The sequence below is a fragment of the Bos indicus x Bos taurus genome, chromosome 12 (assembly GCF_003369695.1).
Source record: "Bos indicus x Bos taurus breed Angus x Brahman F1 hybrid chromosome 12, Bos_hybrid_MaternalHap_v2.0, whole genome shotgun sequence".
Taxonomy (NCBI): domain Eukaryota; kingdom Metazoa; phylum Chordata; class Mammalia; order Artiodactyla; family Bovidae; genus Bos; species Bos indicus x Bos taurus.
This window is the reverse complement of record NC_040087.1, coordinates 40,276,599-40,298,124: the sequence shown is the minus strand read 5'-3', so window position 1 is coordinate 40,298,124 and position 21,526 is coordinate 40,276,599. Positions and strand designations below refer to the sequence as shown.

At 37.3% G+C, this 21,526-nt stretch overlaps 1 protein-coding gene across 7 annotated transcripts in view; it reads left to right on the top strand.

Annotated features, from left to right (window-relative positions):
• The first annotated feature begins 743 nt into the window (after positions 1–743).
• PCDH9 (protocadherin 9) overlaps positions 744–21,526 on the top strand; it is a 1,136,570-nt gene continuing 1,115,787 nt past the window's right edge. For 6 of the 7 annotated variants that reach the window (XM_027557661.1, XM_027557658.1, XM_027557660.1 and 3 more), the window contains exons 1-2: positions 1,622–2,358; positions 3,573–6,743. In XM_027557661.1, the coding sequence (XP_027413462.1) occupies positions 3,708–6,743 (3,036 nt within the window). In that variant the 5' untranslated portion in view covers positions 1,622–2,358; positions 3,573–3,707. Of the gene's footprint in view, positions 2,359–3,572; positions 6,744–21,526 lie in introns of all 7 variants that reach the window. The other variant, XM_027557662.1, reaches the window with a different exon arrangement.

Genomic DNA, 21,526 nt, shown 5'->3' with positions numbered 1-21,526 from the left:
ATTCATGTTTATATTTCATATAGATGGAGTTGATGTGTTTTACAGGGGCCTCTGAGGCCCTGCACTTTTACTGTGAATATTCCATCTGAGGAAAAGTTTGAATAAAAAACAAATTTTCATAGATGTGAGGAAATTGCAGTGTCAAAATTAGTTGGTCAAATAATGGAATTATTTACACAATATCTAAGTTTGGTAGGTTTGCTTAGTGATTTTTTTTTCTTTTTTACTTTCAAGTACCTAAAAATAAGTGTTCATATTTTAAAAGGAAAGCCATTGTATTCAAAAACAAAAGGTGTTCCCTAACACGCCATCACAGTGCAGAACTACGTGAAAAAGCCTCAAGCCATCTTTAGCCCAGTACAGAATAGGGAACACGGAGGTTTAAAATAAATGCCCTTTCCTCCCTGTTAGATAGTACAAGTTATTCAATCATGCATTAAGGCCTTCTCAAACAACCTTTACAGGTCATGCAAAAATATATATATATTTTGTTCGAAGTGAACTGTTATTAATGCCTCAAACTTTACTGAGGTATCTGGCGTCGTAGGTACAAATATTCGTGGTTTACCGATTTTAAACGTTCAGTCAAATATGGACAGTGCTTTCGGGGCCAATATTTAAAGAATAAGGCTAATTCTTTTCGAGAGTCCCTCTATCCCGCTTTTACAGGAAAATAAGAAATGCATCAGGATACTCGACGACGGGAACAGGAGTCAGAAAAACCAAGTGCACAGGGAAAGACAAGTATTAGTGTACACGTCAAGTTGGAATCAGCAGACAGTGTAGGGGAGAGAAACGTTCCACAGCTTGGGGAGCAGCTAGACCGGACTCCTTCCAGCGTTTCGCGACCAAAGTTTGCAGCTAGGTGAGCTGAAGCGGCTTTTGCCACGGCCGCGCGTCCGGGAGAGCTCGGGTTCACAGGTTCTGGGCGCGGCGGGAGCAGAAGTACAAGCACAGCCTGGATCGGCTGCCGCGGCCCGTTCATGCGCCTCACGGCAGGCTGGCCTCAGGCTGTCTAGGGGATCCCAGAGGCTGTCATTTTCCCTTTCTCCTGGCAGCTTCCGTCACCCTACACGAAGGGAGTGCTCAAATTAATTTTCTTTCCTGTTTTGATTGAGATTCGAATATCCTCTGTCCCGACCTTTCCAAGTCGCCCTCTCTGCCCTTCTGGCCAACGTTCCTGCCAGGAAAAGCCTTTAGTTGCGGCACCGTGAGTGTAGTCCTTCTAACGCGCTCCGGGGATGTGCTGGCCGGTGCTCCGCCTCGGAGCCCGGAAGAACTCTTTCCCATCAGGGCATTCTGGTCCCCCCATTTAGCAAAGAGAACTGTGGAATGTGCGCCCGCAGCTGAGCCGCCTCCGGCATCCCCCAACCGCCCGCTGCGGTGCCCGAGGCTCTCGGATCTGCGCTCGCACGCCCCGCCTGCCTCCGGTGCCGCCCCTATTCGGGCGACCGCCGGGACTCGGCCTCTGGCTGCCCAGACCAGCCGCCGGCCCGCAGTGCTCTTGAGAGCCGCGTCCGCTCGGGCCTCGGGAGCGCCGCCACTTCCCTCCCGGGCCAGACCCTGCTGGGCATGCTCAGTGCGCCTCCTGGAACCCGGCTCTCGCGCAGCCAGGATCGTGTCTCCGGGTTTTCGCGGCTGCCGAGGGGGCACTGGGGAAGGGAGGCTGGGAGACAGTCAGCGCCCTGTTCCTCTCCCGGCTGCGGCCGCCCGCACCGCAAGATTCGGGCCAATCAGGGTCCGGAGGCGGGGCTTCGGCCGTCACGCCCTCCCTCTGGGCTTATTGAGAGTTATATCAAGAAATTCAGTTCAGAGAGGGAGAAGGAGAGAGGGGCAGAGGCAAAGAGAGAGAGGGAGAGCGTGCCAGACAGGAAGGAGCGCCCTAGAGTCTCAGAAGCACGCAAGAGATAACCAATTAGGAATTTTTCGGGCAACTGTCACCCCGGAGAGCACCCAGAGACTCACCACCACCCCAACTCTGACGTTTCCTACAAGAAGTTAGAGACTTAAGCAGTACTGACATCGAAGGGAAATGGTATACTTGATGCTGTGGAAAATACCCCTGAGCTGAAGAAGTGCAAGTGGATGTAGTGTGTGTGCTAAATACCAGGAGATCTCAGACCCCGTGGGTAATAGAGACGAAATGTGGAGAGAATGACTAACGACAAATCTGTGAATTTGTTCTCTGGAGTTGCTAATTTGCCAGCCCGAAGCAACACATTTTACAAGGAGAAAACGTTTTGCTGCTTCTGATTTCTCCCCAAACTGGTGCTACCAAATGCATGGCTTTCTATGTGTTGGAACAGCTCATTCCTAACTGCAGCATACCGGGAAAGGGGAAAGGTTGAGGCAACTAACGTAAGTGTAAAGTTTCGCATGCACAATTGTAAATTTTGTGTTTAGATATGTCCTCGGTGTAGACGAGTGATGTTTATAACTGGGTAGACGGTTGGGGCAGAGCTCACCTACTAGGCTGTATCTGCATCCCTACCTGCATCACTCTGCCGGAACTAATCGCAGGCATCAGCTACCGTGCAGCCTAATGCAGATAAGATTAGAGCCTGGAAACTGACCAGTTCTACTCAAGTAGGTAGCTGCCTGGAGGCTTGTACCCGTTTAAATTGCAGTTAGGAGGGCATCGAAGCAGAAGGCTTTCTACCTGCATTATTGACTCTCAGTATTTATGTGTGGCAGACGTTACTAATACTATAAACGGAGATGGGGTTAAGAACTGCATTTTTTTTCCCTTTCCTCTTTTATGCTCAGTAGAAAATTTTGTGCAGTTACATGGAAATGTTAGCTTCATTTCACTTATGTCTTGGCACTCTTTTCCACCTCTAGGATAAGGAATCCTATGTTATTATATGTATTCTAAAAGTTTTAATGTGTTTATTAATTCTAATGGGGATAATTTAGCAACATGGAGAAATGAGAGCAAGGTCTGTGTAAACTGAAGGTCTTGGTATTGTGCTTTTAGGCAATGAGGTTATGTAGTGGCCGGTGACTACTGCTTCTGATGCTGCAGCAGCATGTCCGAATGCTTGCTTCCCAGTAAAATTGTATTCAGAAGGCAGCTGAAAAACTGGGAGGGAAGAAAAAAAGATTGTTTAGAAGAAAGAGATGACTCAGTCTGGCAGAGAAGAAAACACATCACATTTGACATGTGACAAAGCAATTAGCAGGAACCATAGCTAAATACTTGGTGTTTTTCACTAGCTCCTGAAAAAACTAAGGGAGGTGGGTTAGAAGCCAGGAGATGGGTAAGAGGGGGGAGGGGAAGAGGAAACCAAGGACGCATGTTTTGAATTAAACAGTGTCCTACCAACAGTGTGGGTGAATGCAGGTAAAAATAGCAGTTGCCCTTAATTCAAAAGTAGATAATTTTATTTTCTCTGGGCAAATGCAACAAGCAGGGGCTATTTGGTGTTTTTATTCACAGAGTTAACTTGCAAACAGTGGCAGAGCAAACTGCCATGTTTACTAATATGCGGTGGAAAATGTGTTGTGATATTTCATGACTGTGTGCTTTTGTTTACTGAAGAATAATGTTGTCTATACGATTGTGTTGACAGTGGCTGTCTCCAAATAAGCGATGAGATGTAATGCATCCTCCAGTCCATGCACGCTTCCTTTTGCAATTTGTGCCTCATTCCTCAGTGGAGACCTTTAAACCCTAAGTCCAGGAAAAAGAAAATAAATACATTATCATGGACCTGAGGGATTTTTACCTGTTGGCTGCTCTGATTGCCTGTTTAAGGCTGGATTCCGCAATAGCTCAAGAACTTATTTACACTATTAGAGAGGAATTGCCTGAAAATGTACCCATAGGAAACATACCAAAGGATCTGAACATTTCTCACATCAATGCTGCCACAGGGACCAGTGCCAGCCTTGTCTACAGACTGGTTTCTAAAGCTGGGGATGCCCCTTTGGTGAAAGTATCCAGTAGCACTGGGGAAATTTTCACAACCTCCAATAGAATAGACAGAGAAAAACTCTGTGCTGGAGCCTCTTATGCTGAGGAGAATGAGTGTTTCTTTGAACTTGAGGTGGTGATCCTCCCCAATGATTTTTTCAGGCTGATCAAAATAAAAATAATTGTCAAGGATACCAATGATAATGCCCCCATGTTTCCATCTCCTGTCATCAATATTTCCATCCCAGAAAACACTTTGATCAACAGCCGCTTTCCAATTCCATCAGCAACAGATCCTGACACAGGCTTCAATGGTGTACAGCATTATGAATTGTTAAATGGGCAGAGTGTTTTTGGACTGGATATCGTGGAAACTCCGGAAGGAGAAAAGTGGCCGCAATTGATTGTTCAGCAAAACTTGGACAGAGAACAGAAAGATACCTACGTGATGAAAATCAAAGTAGAGGATGGAGGCACCCCACAAAAGTCCAGCACCGCCATCCTGCAGGTCACAGTAAGTGATGTAAATGACAACAAGCCAGTGTTTAAAGAGGGTCAGGTGGAGGTGCACATTCCAGAGAATGCTCCCGTGGGCACCTCCGTAATTCAGCTCCATGCCACTGATGCAGATATAGGCAGTAATGCTGAAATCCGGTACATTTTTGGTGCCCAGGTTGCGCCTGCAACCAAAAGACTCTTTGCTTTAAATAATACTACTGGGCTCATTACAGTTCAGAGGTCCTTAGACCGAGAGGAGACAGCTATTCACAAAGTGACAGTACTGGCTAGTGATGGCAGCTCTACTCCTGCTAGAGCAACGGTTACCATCAATGTCACTGATGTAAATGATAACCCTCCGAACATAGACCTCAGGTACATTATAAGTCCCATCAATGGCACCGTGTATTTGTCTGAGAAAGATCCTGTCAATACAAAGATTGCCCTAATTACAGTTTCAGATAAGGACACAGATGTGAATGGCAAAGTGATCTGTTTTATTGAAAGAGAGGTCCCGTTTCATTTGAAGGCAGTATATGACAACCAATATTTGTTAGAGACCTCCTCTTTGTTGGACTATGAGGGCACCAAAGAATTCAGCTTTAAAATCGTTGCCTCTGATTCTGGGAAGCCCAGTTTAAATCAGACTGCTCTGGTAAGGGTTAAGCTTGAGGATGAAAATGACAACCCACCAATTTTCAACCAGCCTGTAATTGAGCTGTCAGTTTCTGAAAACAACCGACGTGGGTTATACTTAACAACTATTAGTGCCACAGATGAAGACAGTGGGAAAAATGCAGATATTGTTTATCAGCTTGGACCGAATGCCTCCTTCTTTGATCTGGACCGAAAGACAGGAGTTTTGACAGCCTCTAGGGTCTTTGACAGAGAAGAACAAGAAAGATTCATTTTTACAGTAACTGCCAGGGACAATGGGACCCCTCCCCTCCAAAGTCAAGCGGCCGTGATAGTTACTGTTCTGGATGAGAATGACAATAGCCCTAAGTTTACTCATAATCATTTTCAATTTTTTGTGTCTGAGAATCTGCCAAAGTATAGTACTGTGGGGGTAATCACAGTGACAGATGCAGATGCTGGAGAGAATAAGGCTGTGACTCTTTCCATTCTAAATGACAATGATAATTTTGTGTTGGATCCCTATTCTGGAGTCATAAAGTCAAATGTCTCATTTGACAGAGAGCAGCAGAGTTCCTACACTTTTGATGTCAAAGCCACTGATGGGGGACAACCACCCCGTTCCTCTACTGCAAAAGTAACTATAAATGTCATGGATGTCAATGACAATAGTCCTGTTGTCATTTCACCTCCTTCTAATACTTCTTTTAAGTTGGTGCCTCTCTCAGCCATTCCTGGCTCGGTGGTAGCAGAAGTTTTTGCAGTGGATATTGACACTGGAATGAACGCTGAACTTAAGTATACAATTGTGAGTGGTAACAACAAAGGCTTGTTTCGGATTGATCCAGTAACAGGTAACATCACCCTGGAAGAAAAACCAGCACCAACTGATGTGGGCTTGCACCGATTGGTGGTCAACATAAGTGACTTGGGATACCCTAAGTCTCTACACACACTTGTGCTTGTTTTCCTTTATGTTAATGACACTGCTGGCAATGCTTCCTATATCTATGACTTGATTCGTAGGACTATGGAGACCCCATTGGACAGAAACATAGGGGATAGCAGCCAACCCTATCAAAACGAGGACTATCTCACCATCATGATCGCCATCGTCGCAGGTGCCATGGTGGTCATCGTTGTGATTTTTGTCACTGTTCTGGTGCGCTGTCGCCACGCATCAAGATTCAAAGCAGCTCAAAGGAGCAAGCAAGGTGCCGAATGGATGTCCCCAAACCAGGAGAACAAACAAAACAAGAAAAAGAAAAGGAAGAAAAGAAAATCTCCCAAGAGCTCTCTTTTGAACTTTGTTACCATCGAAGAGTCCAAACCTGATGATGCAGTTCACGAACCTATCAATGGGACAATAAGCCTGCCGGCTGAGTTGGAGGAGCAAAGCATAGGAAGATTTGACTGGGGCCCGGCACCTCCAACCACCTTCAAGCCGAACAGCCCTGACCTGGCCAAGCACTACAAATCCGCTTCTCCACAGCCGGCTTTCCATCTTAAACCAGACACTCCGGTTTCGGTGAAAAAGCATCACGTGATTCAGGAGCTCCCGTTGGACAACACCTTTGTCGGGGGTTGTGACACCCTTTCCAAACGCTCTTCCACTAGTTCAGATCACTTCAGTGCCTCAGAGTGCAGTTCCCAAGGAGGCTTCAAGACAAAGGGCCCCTTACACACCAGACAGGTAAATGAGCACTTTTACTGGTCTATAAGTACTGCATACAAGTGCCCAGTCAACCAGTATTAACGTGCCAGTGTGTCTCTTGTTTTGGTCTAACTTTAGCTTAGTTATAAAGAGGGAAAAAAAAAACTTGACCCCTTTTCTATTCCTCTGGGGCTCAGTCAAGAATTTTTAGAACAGCTTTGAAATTTCTGAGTTCTGAGAATTATTTAACCTCCCAGTTTCCTTCAAATGGCAAAAGATGAAAAGAGGAAATTATTCCAAAATGTCCCAAGATAATGTTTGCTGAAGAAGAAAACCTGTCCTGATATGCCAAATTCTGCTCCTGGGGTTTCCAAATTGACTACTTCAAGATTTTCACATTACCTTTTGATCTCAAAAGTCACCTTCAAATCTCAAGTTTTAAATGACTTTTGAAGGTCTGACTATAATTATGTTGGAGCTGTGGTTGCTAAAGGGGTTAATTTTTTTTAGTCTCTGAAAATATAGTAGAATATTAAATGTACATCAGCTGTGAAGCACATGATTGTTGGTAGACTGCAGCTAAGCCATATAGGAAGTCTTCTCTTTGATTTCAGATGATTTTATTGTAATATAGTAAATTGAAGGTTGAATAGACAGGATTGCAGATTGTCCACAATGGCCAAAGTACTCTTTCAAAAAAAGAAAGAAAGAAAGAAGGAAGGAATACTTTCTCCCTGTTAGAACTGATTTATACATAAAAGAATAAATCCATTGTAAATATTCTCTCATCTCAGTAATGCATAAGTGATCTGTCATAACTCATTTTAAACTGTGAAATATGACATGTGAAGAGGGATTAATAGGCTGAGAAACTCATATTTCAACCAAATCCAGAATTAGTTTTTCTTAGGTCTAATAATTCCTTGTTAATAAAGATTTAAATACAGTGCTGTCTAATTTATTTCACTGGTGCTTGTCTGTTGCCATGAAATTTGAGTGTCAATAATAGCCTGTAGATGGCACTAGGGTATCATGTCGCTTGTGTTGGCCTAGCTCCAATCCCGCAGTAGCAAGTAAAGGGGGAAGGAAAGATCAATCTGGTGCTATAGCCAAAGATACCTTTTATTTAATGATAGTTGTTCTGGAGCAACTAGCATTTAAGCTCATTTGCTTGCTCTTTTGTGATCAGTTCTCAACACACCAACTTTCTATGACTTCGTAATCCAAGTTCTGTCTTCGTTGGTATTGAGTCCACCTATGGTGATGACCCATATGAATTTGTTACAAGTAAGGAACAGACAAATTTCAGAGAATCAAGTAAAGCAAAATAAAATTTGGACAGTATTGACAGTCATTGCTTAGTGTTTGAAAACTCAAGAGTTTTTTTTATTTTTTTCCTTGTTGGGGTGGGATGGGTGAGAATGTTCTATTGAAACTCTATTTGTCTCTCACCATCCAGTGTTTGTTGCTCTGCAGTGACTTTAAGGTTTCATGGTAGTAAGATATTTATTAAAATAATTTTAACAATGAATCAGAGATACTTCAGAATGTTAAGTATAATGCCTATGATTTTACAGCTGAAATTTCCATTTCTTGAAAGGTTAAATATCTAGAGGATTTAGAAAGCACATATACTTAGAGCTTGAATGTACAGGATGAAAGGAATTAAGTCAGTACGAAGGTTCTAGAGAATATGATGTTATTCGATAGACATAAAATTTGGAATGAATTATTTTCGTATTAACTTCATCAGCTTTTTAAAAGAGGTTTGATGTTTTAAAATTAAGAACATTTCTGAGTTTAGTAGAGGTTTGTAAATGTTGCTAAATAGTTAATCATGGTGAGAAAAGTAATTTATGAAACTAAGTGGATTTAAATATAAAGTTGCTATTTCAGTGAAAAGAAAATATGGCTTTTTATTATTTACTTTCAATGGGTGGGTAAGGTTACCACAAAATACTGATGATAATTTGTGATTTGCACAATATCTTAAAAATGTAACATGACTTAAAACTTTTCATGTAAAATCTGAAATTTGTTTCCCAGAGAAACATGCTGAAGTTATTCCCAGATCATTTTTCTTTTCATATTAAGTGTGGTGGGTATTATGAGCATTGATGTACAGACCCACTTTTTCTGATTTCTTCCCCAAAGTTGGATCTATATATAGTACTGTGACATATAGATATAGTTCAGTGACATAAATGTTAAGGTATGAGAAAGATCTTTCGTCAAGGTTTAGTCAGTCATAAGGAGATTTGTTTGTGTGATGTAATCTTTGAAATAGGATGCTGAATAATTCTCTAACTGGAACTAAAGTGCATTTTAGACATTCCCTGAGACCCTGCGTCACTGTGCAGTTCTCCTTGTAGGCATTTCAGTGTTCAAATGTAGCTATAATTCACTATTATGGTAAAGAGCTATTGAAATGGCTTTGGTTATTTACGCCTTTTAGAAGTTTTCATGCTGAGAAAGAAAAATTGCAATGTTGGAGAAAAAGAGTATTTATGGAAGTAAGGACAGGTGATGGTGATAGCAATATGTACAATTTTAGTATAAAAGAGGCATATTTTCTATGAATGAAGAACACACATTATATACTATCCTTTAAATTGTTTTTTCACTGAACTATATGGCTGTTATTGAAGATGTTCTAGTTAAGTTAAAAAATAAAAATTCTTTTTTTAGCTCCTTCAACTAGTGGCTTTTATAAAAATGTGCTCCTGAAATAACACCTTTTGAAAAAGTAGGGTTTATTATAGCAAAAGCTTTCAGAGGAATTTATAAACTAAGGTAGGATCTGTGAAGATTTTTAGTTGAATGGAAAAGGATTGCTGTTAACAGAAACACCTTTTCACTTTATGGTGCTGGTAGATGTGTGGGTAAAATGAAAGATTATTGAGCAAAGTACTACCAAATTTAAATATCATGAGTTTGTCTTATCTGTACAATGAAAACCTATGGTCTGACTTTTATACCATGAGTTTGCTTATAGTGCATTGATTCTTACGCTGTGTGACATTTTTTCTCTTGCTGTTTTCCCTCATATGACCTTGCAAAGAACGTATAAATCAATAATAAACCACATTCTTCATCTACTCTATTTTACTAAGCTTTCATTTTCCTTGAATATAACAAATCTGTCACTGAATTTTATGCAAATTATTTTTATGAAGTTTTGGATGTACCCTTAGCATTCACAGATTAAATAAAATGTCCTTTTTTTTAAAAAGCTAGATTATATCTTAATATTTATTCATAAATAAACAAAGTTCATTGTCATAGGCTTGAGAGGATAACAACAAAATCATTTCTAGTAGGACTTTAAATGATAAAGCTCATTGATATATTTTCTCTAAAAGGAAAATATCTTCTTAAATTGAATATGATTTTTAAATTATGGTATTAAGTTCTCAAATTTTAGAGTGTCTCAGAATCATCTGGAATGTTTCTTAAAACATGTTGGTCCTTAGTCCCAGAGGTTCTAGTCCGGTGTCACTGGGGTCAAGTCTGAATACTTGCTTTGCTGACAAGATCCCAGGTGATAATGATGTTGCTAATCCAGGAACCCACACTTTGAGAACCACCGCCTCAGCATATTAGGACAAGAACCGTTAGCTTCTTTCCTTTTCAGATTATCATTTCGAGAGGACCTGTTTTTGCACAGTCCAACTCTCAGCTCTTATTGACAGCAGTTTTATTGTAGCTGGAGGCTTTACAGTAAGCTGTTTATTGCTGTTTCCCAACGTGGCTGACAGCATTTGGGGAATTAATTTTCTTGGCCCCGGTGTGCTTTTTGTGGAGGTGTAAATGAAAATGTTAAAGAATGAAAAAAAGTGACCTATTTACATTTGACAACTTCTTCCAGTAATAAAACAATCTGTAATAGTTGCACTGTGAGTTTGGTTCTGGGTAAACAGTCATGTTTAATTTCCTAAATAAAATGCTTAGTTTAGAGCTTAAACATCCTTGCTTTAACTTTTCACAGTCTAAAGTAAGTATTTGCTCATATATACATTTGTGTAGATATTGAAGAAATTATACATTGAAAATGTATTTGCATGCCATACTCAAGTGTATACATGTACTTTTACAGTATAAAGGGAATTGCTTCTATTCCCAGTCATTTAGAGATACTATATTACTTTTATGATTACTTTTCATTTTTGAGTAATCCCATTGCAAACGCTGCTGAAATGGTGTTATGTCATGTAAAATGCACAAGATAGTTATAGAATTGCTATTTAGAACAGTGAGAAATAAAAATGAAACTGAAGGGAGCAAATGCTAACTGGTGTGAAGCGAGCAAAAATTTTAAGATATTTTAAACTACTAAATTTGGCAGTATTCTGTGAGGGATGAATATAGGTGGCATATGGGGAAAAAAATTGCTCCTGAAGATGCAAATTATATTAAAATGTTATCTGTTGTGATTTTTGTTTCTGCTCCTTTGCTTTGGCTAAGTGATATGATCATGAAGTCAGTTACAAAGTAAAAGACACTCAGACACCTTGGATATTGATTCAGGAATTTGAAGTGAGCAGGGGCCATCCATTCAGCCTGGCTACCTTTCCTCTTGGTTTTGTAAGACAAATATTTAATATTTTTAAGCTTGATACACCTAGGGTGTAAAATTCTGGTTACATTTTAGCTTTTGTTGCTAATAACCTTAAGGAGAATAAAAATAAAAAGTTACCACTGCACTGAGTATGGACATGTCTACTGATTATTGAACACTTGTTAACATAGAGAAAATAATTTCAGTAGTTAGAATATTCTATTATCTTACTTTTTATATTTTGTTGCAATGGATTCTGTATATAGAAACTCTAAATTGATGTTCCCTTGGCTTCAGATGAGTCATCTTCATGATGTCGCAGAACAGGCTTTAGCATCATTAAAATTACCTTGTAAATATTGTACTAACTAACTAAATAAGTATAACTAATGTTATACTCTTATGGTTATGTGCACAGTCTTAATAGTTAAATATTTCCAGCTAAAATTTATCTTCTCATAATAGCACAAATTAAAATATAATACATGAAATAGTAAAATAGAATTTAAATTTAATAAAAAGCTCAAATCTAAAATCATATTTCCTCATAACCAGTTCTGAATTATTCTGACTCAAAGTTTTATTTTCATATTGATATATATGAGCTTTGGGTAAATTGCTCCCAAAATATGAGAAATAGCAAATACATGCATTATTTTTCAATTATTTTATGTGACAGTACTGAGGTAGGAAAGTGAGACCTTTAAATTATCTTCTTATAATTTCTGTTTTCATAATTATTTCTGATATATTATTTAGATTGTTTGATGTCTAAATTTGGGGTTTGAGGGAGTGGGAATGCAGAAACCACCAAGTGGGAAAAGCTACAGTGTTTGTGTTGGTCTAGCAGTACCAGACCAGGGGTTTGCAGGATTCGAGGTCATGTTAACTGCTTGGCTCATTTTTAGTACTTTCTCAATTTGATTTTGTCAGAGTTGAGCTCTTAGTTTGCATGCAGTTAAAACAGACAAAAGCAAGCATGGATTGTTTACCACTTTCACTTAAAATCCTTGCAGTGAGCTTTCTCTGAATTTAGTTTGGTGTTTTCTTGAAGGGAAATCCTCTATTAAAACTATAGATTCAACCCTTGATAATATTAACAAATCAGTTAATATCATATTTCATGTAGTTGGAAACTAAATAGGATTTATTTTATGTGTGTTCTTAAGTTTTTGCTTTCTTAACAGTTGATTTTATGTTTAAAATCTTTCTCAGAATTTATTACATAATAGTGCCCTAAAATTTATATCATATTTGTTGAAATATGGCTCTAATCACAGATGAAATATTTGTGAGAATTTAAGAATGCAAGTCAACAAGATGCTTTTTCAAAAGTTTTAAGTTATCTAGAGGCATAGGTGTCATGTTCAATAAGTAATAATGCTAATGTGGTATGACCTTTAAACTGGTTAGTTCCCCTAAAATTTATATCAGATCACAAAAGCAAATCCAAATGTAGAAATATGATCTCTCAATTATGAAACGAAATATACTTCACTGTTTGATTGCATCAGTTGTTTCAGATAGCTATTAAATCTGTCCAACATTTCATTTGAAAAGGAACTCATGCTTTTTGCCTTTGTTTGAAACAAACCTATTGGGCTGTCAGTCATCAGAAACATAGAATAAGATAGATATATTACCATGATTGACATTTTCATTTTGATTTATATTCTTTCTTTTCCTAAGCCAAGATTCATTAAAATGTGAAATTTCTAAGTATGTTCAACAACTACCCATTCCTTAATAGTAAAGAATAATGGCAGAAATAAACTGGAGAAACAACCCATATATAATCTATCTCACTCACATTTGTCCTATAGGCAGTTTGTTGCATAAGCAAACAGAAAATAAGAAAAGAATAGTGACAGAATTGGAATTTTCTGAATCATAATATTGATATTTAACTTTAAGACATTCAAAACTTAACATTATTCATTAAAAGATTTGTTTTTATATACTTATCCATTATTTAAATGGCATGTGAAAATATTTTCCTCCAATCTTTAATAGTTTGATTGATTTTAATGCTAAAAATACATACCACATTTAAAATAATGGACTTGGGACCACCTGTGTAGCTGGGAGTAATGAAGATACATACACAGGCAAGATCTGTGAGACACCTTTGATTGATTCTTTCTAGTCATTTTACACTAATTATCCTGGAATTCCTTGAGAAAATATATGAAATTAATTTATTTGTGTTTGAAGGAGTATACTATAGCCTTACCACTCATTAATATATAGAGATGTGTAATTATACAGGCAGCAAGAAAGAATGGAAATTTGTTCAGTTTGACTGTGTTTATATAATATTTTCTATTTTAATATTCTTCCTTAGTTTGTCTTTCTATCTGACCATCTCTGCATTTTAGTATTACACTGCTTTGTTAATATCCAGGCTTTGGCCTTTTTCAGTCTGTTTAGCAGTTGATTAAGAAATACGCTAATCCCTTCCAGGATATTGAGAAACTAATGGATTGCAGAGTATTTGGGTCTTTAAGCTTCAATTGTAAATGGTATGAAGAATTGTCATTGAGCTGATATTTGCATATATCTCTTCCAGTGCTAGTTACTTTGCCTCTTTTTTGTCCTCCTAATCTTCAGCTTTCATTCTAAGAATATTTATTTTAGTCGGAAATAAGCATGCCAGTGATAGAAATTTGGGATTCACCTCCAAATGAATGCCATCACAGACAGGGAAGTTCTGGCACATTTTGCATAGGTCTGTATGAACACAGTGAACCCTTCATAAGCTCTTAGATTGCAGGAAATCAGTGCTGAAAATTAAGTGGGGTTTTAAAGATTTGCAAAGTAGAGAGCTTTGTATAATGCTGGTATTGCAGGTGCCTATTAAATGTGAAGTAAAGGCTTTGTAATACAACTAGCTAACACGTTTCCTTCCACATTAGAGTGATTTGTAGCCTAGGGAATTAGTCTTGCCTATTTTTTCCAAATGTAGAAACACTAGATGTGTCTGATAGAATAAAATCTCAAATACATGCTTTAGAATGAACAGATTTACTCTTTGATGATTCTGGTTATTCAAGGTAGATGTTGCAGGTCTACATATACTTACCTGTGTTACCTCTGATGTCCATGGTCTGGCCTTCACCTTTCCTAAGAGAAACTCAATTATATGTATATACTCTCCTCTAAACATAAATCAGATTAAAACCCCAGGTATCTATAAAGCTGTAACATTACCATAATGAAAAGGGCTTTCTACTGAGTGCTTTGATCCTCAAAGGAATAGCTGTTGAATCATTTCTCAAATTGTATTTTTAGAATTCCATCTTTGCTCCATTTGTAAATAGTGTGTATTTGTAGAACAGCAATTCATTCCAGACTTACATGGGTTTAAATATATTTACTTCAAGACAGGGTTCAGCAAAATGCCTCGCAGTTCTTTAATGCTTAATGTCTTTGGTCCTGTTAGATATAAAATCAGTGGAAATAGCCATGCCTATTTTTTAATGATTTTACAAACCCTGTATTTTTATCTACTAGAAAAAGTATATAATCCATGTGCAGATCACAGTAGGTACAGTGGACTTGCTGAGAATCATCACAGATGATTGATTTTGAAAACAAAACAGTTTTTGTGCAAGACAATAGCAACTGCAATTCAGTAAATGAGGTTTCTTTCCTCATTAAACAAACCTCAAGGAGAAGCATGGAAACACAAGATGTATAAAATGAAGACATATCTTTTGTAGAAAGACAGTGTCTTCTGCTGACAGTATTTCCCTAGTAGATCTTTTCTTGAGGAAAAAACTGCTCGTGCTTTTTTGGATTCAGAGGTTGCAACCTATCTATGCCTCCGTGTGATAGCAGCTGCATGTTGAGGACTTTCAGATACACAGCTACCTAGGATTCACAGGAAAGTTTTTGTACGGGGTGCAAGTGACAAATGGAGACAAAATGGAGTGAGTTCTGAGCTGTGAGTTGATGCCTGCCTGTGTCATATATTCATGTCATTGAACTGAGTTTCACATTGGAAACCTAGAATTACAGTAGTCTTCCTTGTTTGTCAGCTGTGAACACACCTAGACTGGCACCTTTTCTTTGTTTCATTTCTTGTCATTCTTTAGGTGGACTTTATTCACTTATGTTAACTCTTATACATTGGTTTCTTAGTTACTTGATAGATTTTTAAATGATACTAACTTCTGTGTATCTTCCCTCCAAAAAAAAAAAATCAAACAGGATATTTTGTTCTAGAACATCCATAAAGGGTCAAATAAAATATGCACAAGTGTGTCCTTTCTTCATAGAAATAGTGGATCTATTTTTCCTTTGAAATTTTCAAAATTGGGTTTTTCATACTGATACCATTTTCAAAGCTAAGAAGTCATATTAAATTTAACTGTATAGTTTAATAATGTTTTAGTACATTCAAATTCCCAACATAATAGATGTTAGAATTTTTATGAAAATAATTTTCTTGCTGGAAATTGAAATGAGTATCAAAATTGCATTAAACCATGGTAAAAACAGATACAATCTTTAGGATATTTTAGTTTGACATGAACTCATTTTCATTCATGGTCTTAACAGCAAAATCTGCCAAGCAGTGATGGCAAAATATGCTGAATTCACTGATTGATTTTTAACCATGGTAATAATTAAGCAGAATCATTTTGACACCTAAAGTCTCTGTTTTAGACAATTAAATTCTGCTTTAGCTAAGGGTTATTGACTTCTGGATGATACTAGGAACAACACCCTTCAGGGTTTAAACTATTCCTGTAGGACCATCTGTTATTGGTGGGGCTGAGCAGCCTCTCCAGCTATGCAGTGTCAATCCCAGGTGTATATCTAGGATCGTTCAGAGCACAACCCTGGTTCCTCATGATCTTTCCATCTCAAATGGCAACTCAGTTAATCAAATACTGGTATATCATAACTTAAAGCTTCTTATTTAAGGAAAAAATAAGAAAGTTCCTCAAAGTAGAGACAATGTCTTATTTACCTTTGTATTTTCATGACTAAACCTGTACCTTTAGGTACAACAGTACCTAAAGGAGTGAACTTCATAGTCTTTCAATAAATATTGACCTAATGAGAGTATTCAGCTGGAATCATGCCTTATATATGCATAGTATTTCCATTGATAATCTCTATGACAACTACAGAAAGAAGACTTTACCATTCTTTTTTCATATGCTAAGCTTTTAATAACAAACAGTGTTGTGATAGTTTCAGATGAAGGAATTCAGTCATACATATACATGTATGCATTCTCCCCTGCCAAATCCCTTCCCATCCAGACTGCCACATAACATTGAGCAGAGTTCCATATTCTATACTGTAGGTCCTTGTTAGTTATCATTTTAAACATAGCAGTGTGTACATGTTCATCCCAAGCTCCCTAATTTTCCCTCACACCCATGCTTCCCCTCAGCAACCATAAATTTGTTCTTATTCAACTTATGTAAAAATCTAGAGACAGAAAATGTATGTTTTTTTTTTTTTTCACGTCTCATAGCTAAAGTTGTTATTTCCAATCCAGTACCTTACCTCCACAGTGGTATTTCTTCCTCATATGTATCTACTTTTACCTGTTAAACACTCTTTTCAGGCCATATGTAAGTTTGAAACATTTTCTTCATTAGTGACATTATTTTTGTTGGAAAGAACTACAACTCATTTTTTTTAAATTTTATTTTATTTTTTAACTTTACAATATTGTATTGGTTTTGCCATATATCAAAATGAATCCGCCACAGGTATACATGTGTTCCCCATCCTGAACCCTCCTCCCTCCTCCCTCCCCATACCATCCCTCTGGGACGTCCCAGTGCACCAGCCCAAGCATCCAGTATGATGCATCGAACCTGGACTGGCGACTCATTTCATATATGATATTATACATGTTTCAATGCCATTCTCCCAAATCATCCCACCCTCTCCCTCTCCCACAGAGTCCAAAAGAGTGGTATATACATCAGTGTCTCTTTTGCTGTCTCGTATACAGGGTTACTGTTACCATCTTTCTAAATTCCATATATATGCGTTAGTATACTGTATTGGTGTTTTTCCTTCTGGCTTACTTCACTCTATATAATAGGCTCCAGTTTCATCCACCTCATTAGAACTGATTCAAATGTATTCTTTTTAATGGCTGAGTAATACTCCATTGTGTATATGTCCCACTGCTTTCTTATCCATTCATCTGCTGATGGACATCTAGGTTGCTTCCATGTCCTGGCTATTATAAACAGTGCTGCAATGAACATTGGGGTACATGTGTCGCTTTCAATTCTGGTTTCCTCAGTGTGTATGCCCAGCAGTGGGATTGCTGGATCATAAAGCAGTTCTATTTCCAGTTTTTTAAGGAATCTCCACACTGTTCTCCATAGTGGCTGTACTAGTTTGCATTCCCACCAACAGTGTAGGAGGGTTCCCTTTTCTCCACACCCTCTCCAGCATTTATTGCTTGTAGACTTTTGGATGGCGGCCATTCTGACTGGTGTGAAATGGTACCTCATAGTGGTTTTGATTTGCATTTCTCTGATAATGAGTGATGTTGAGCATTTTTCATGTGTTTGTTATCCATCTGTATGTCTTCTTTGGAGAAATGTCTATTTAGTTCTTTGGCCCGTTTTTTGATTGGGTCATTTATTTTTCTGGAATTGAGCTGTAGGAGTTGCTTGTATATTTTTGAGATTAGTTGTTTGTCAGGTGCTTTATTTGCTATTATTTTCTCCCATTCTTAAGGCTGTCTTTTCACCTTGCTTATAGTTTCCTTTGTTGTGCAGAAGCTTTGGATTAAAGATAATCTCTTTAACAAGTGGTGCTGGGAAAACTGGTCAACCACTTGTAAAAGAATGAAACTAGAACACTTTCTAACACCATACACAAAAATAAACTCAAAATGGATTAAAGATCTAAACGTAAGACCAGAAACTATAAAACTCCTAGAGGAGAACATAGGCAAAACACTCTCCAACATACATCACAGGAGGATCCTCTATGACCCACCTCCCAGAATATTGGAAATAAAAGCAAAAATAAACAAATGGGACCTAATTAAACTTAAAAGCTTTTGCAACTCATTAAAAAAAAAAAAAAAAAACCTGTATTATAGGGCAATTCATTGCGCCCAAAACCTGCATTACTTTCCAGTAAACTAATTCTAGACTTTAAGATTAAAGTGTGGTAAGCATATGATGGAGGCCCAAATGAGTAAAGTATATATGAGGAGAGTTCTGATTGTCTGGTGTCAACTGCTGTCCCTGTTTCCCTCGGCAACAGCTAGGACTTGATGACAAAATCTCTAGTTAGGTTTAAGGGTTTGGGGAGGATTTTGGGGGAGGTTGATGGCTGAAGAATCCTCATCTTCCCTAAACTAAGAAATTTTGATCTAAACTAGCATGCCTCCATTCATATTTTGGAGGTCCAGTGAAGACTAACTAACCTATCATCCTATAGATGAGCAGGTGTAAGCATTCTTAGACTCTGAATTTTGACATTTTGATTTTTTAAACAGTGAAATATAATTAACATCTTTATATTTTTTATCAGTGTCTTGACTCACTAATGATTTCTGAATATATATGAGAGAGAGAGAGAGAGAAGCGGAGAGTTAAAACAAAACCTGCTGATTCTAATATACATAAATACACTCGTATCACTTAATTAGAGATATCTGTAGTTTCCATTTTTACCCTCATTTCTTCCATACCACTGTGTTTGCCCATCATAACATCTTTTTTCATGATAGGATATAATAAGAAAGGAAAGAGTGAACATAAACAGGATCAGATTCCTTTTCTTCCAAGACTCCTCATCCAGAATTTTTATTTAAACCTTTGAATACTTAGGTAATTGAGTGATTATTTCTAAATAATGATCAATGGCTTCACTTTGATATCTGCTTAATAGAGACAGTGTGTTTTGGAGGAGGAAAAAAAAAAAGTCATCATCCCTTAATAGACTTTCGAGCCATCTAGACAACACCCCAGAATCACATATGAATTCTATAAAAAGCAGCAAATTAATAATTGAATAGTGAATAAGTGGTGTCTAGCTACTATATTAATTTTAGAAGGATAAATTTAGTGTCTAATAGAACTCACAGTATAGTTTCTCAAGACTCAAAATGGACCTTTGAGACTATTTGGCCTATTTAATTTCTTTTCCCCATGAAAAAATTGAGATTATTACAAAAAGTAGTTTAATATTTGAAGTAAAAAAAAAAATAACTTGAAAAACTCCTATTTCAAAAATGTGTCACGTTCAACACATAATTTGAATGTACTATCCTTTGCTTTTCTACTCTAAAATGGATGTAATCAGGCCTAATCCCTAAGGTTGTGATGAGATTAAATGAGTGCACACATGCTGCTGCTAAGTCACTTCAATCGTGTCCGACTCTGTGCGACCCCACAGACGGCAGCCCACCAGGCTCCCCTGTCCCCGGGATTCTCCAGGCAAGAACACTGGAGTGCGTTGCCATTTCCTTCTCCAATGCATGAAAGTGAAAAGTGAAAGTGAAGTCGCTCAGTCATGTCCGACTCTCAGAGACCTCATGGACTGCAGCCTACCATGGGTACATGTAAATTTCTGGCCCATGGTAAGTAGGCAGACACTCCAAAAACCTACCTATTTTTCCTCCTATTTTGCTCAAGGATGCCAACTTACCACTAATAGAGGGGCCTAATTTCACTTCAGGAATGTTCTCTCCATTTTATTTTTGGTAGTTTTTTTGAATGTGAGTTTTATACCTTTTTAAAACTGTATTATATTGAAGTATAATTGATTTATTTACAATGTTGTGTTTCTGGTATATAGCAAAGTGATTATATATACCTATAATGCAAAATATTATATGTATGTATAATTGAATTTTATATCTTTTTAATAAGCAAGTTATCTCTGTTAATCTGCTTTAAGATTAAAACACTTTTTGAATTATCTAGGATTTCTGAAAAGTTGACTTCTGTAATAGCATCAGAGAATAGCAGATAGGATGTTATATATTTTCTTTTGATTCTAATTCTTATTGTTTCACATTTGTATAACTGCTTCATCTTTCATTTTGCATATTTCACCATTTCATTTGCATTTTGTGTTTTAAAACTATCTTGCTTCTTTTAGTATTCATTATTAATTTACTTCCCCATGGATTTCCCATAGAAACTCCTCTTGTCTGGGGATTTTCACCTTATACATCATTCCTATTAGTCAGTACTTAACACAGCTGTAGCCATTTGAAACCTGCTGGGTTTTGCTTCCAATTATTCCATAGACTAGAAAGCATCTCTGTTGAAGTAATGGCATCCATGATATAATCATACTAGTTAAAATGCCTTGGAGTATATGGATCATATTTCTGAGATTCATCAGATTTATGCCAGAAGCATAATAATCAAGTTTTTTTCTTTTTATTATTCCTCTGACTCTAAATTAATATATGTTCATTTATAAGATTTTAGTGTCTTAGTATGAATGTTTATAATGTTTGAGTATATGGGTGACATGATAACATGAGTCCCAACAAATGAAAATATAACACAAGTGATAGTATTACCTGAAAAATAACTTTTCTTAATATCTTGGGGCCAAAATCACTGCTTTATATTGGAATAGGTGAAATAATCAAGATAAAATTAATGATTTGCATTTAAAGTATAATGTAGTATGAATTTATTGCTAATTTTTTTAACTTTATCAACTAAATAGAAAGTAGATATAATCAAATTTCAGTGGCCTCATTGTAAAAATTAAAATTTTCAGTTCCTGTTGATGTTTACTACCCTCTCAGTACTGTTCCATTGTTTTTGGATCTGTCTTTTGATTTAGTTCTAATTTTTTATATAGACAGTAGGTCAGTAGGTAGAAAGGACTTTAAAACAAGTGATGATAAGAAAACTCACTCTTTGTGCTTAGAAAAATTTGATCTAACAGAGAATGTATGGCAAAGTGGCATAATTTCTTTTAAACCACTACCTCTTGTAGATGTGATGTCCCTCATATGGTATTAGGGTATGGAGCAGAGTGAGGACATAGAGTGGATGTTACCTCATGGAGTTGTAAGAATTATAGCATGGCATATAAATTCTACTTAATCCCACCACAGGGGGATACAGGAGATACTCAAGCAAAATGAGGGTGTTAGACATATTTTAAATGGAATCAGGCTTTAAGTATTTAGGTTCATAGTTTTATTTAAAATCATTAGTGTTCTTATGGCATCAAATACATACACATGTTATATATATTTATATAAATGTAAATTAAGATGGCTACCATT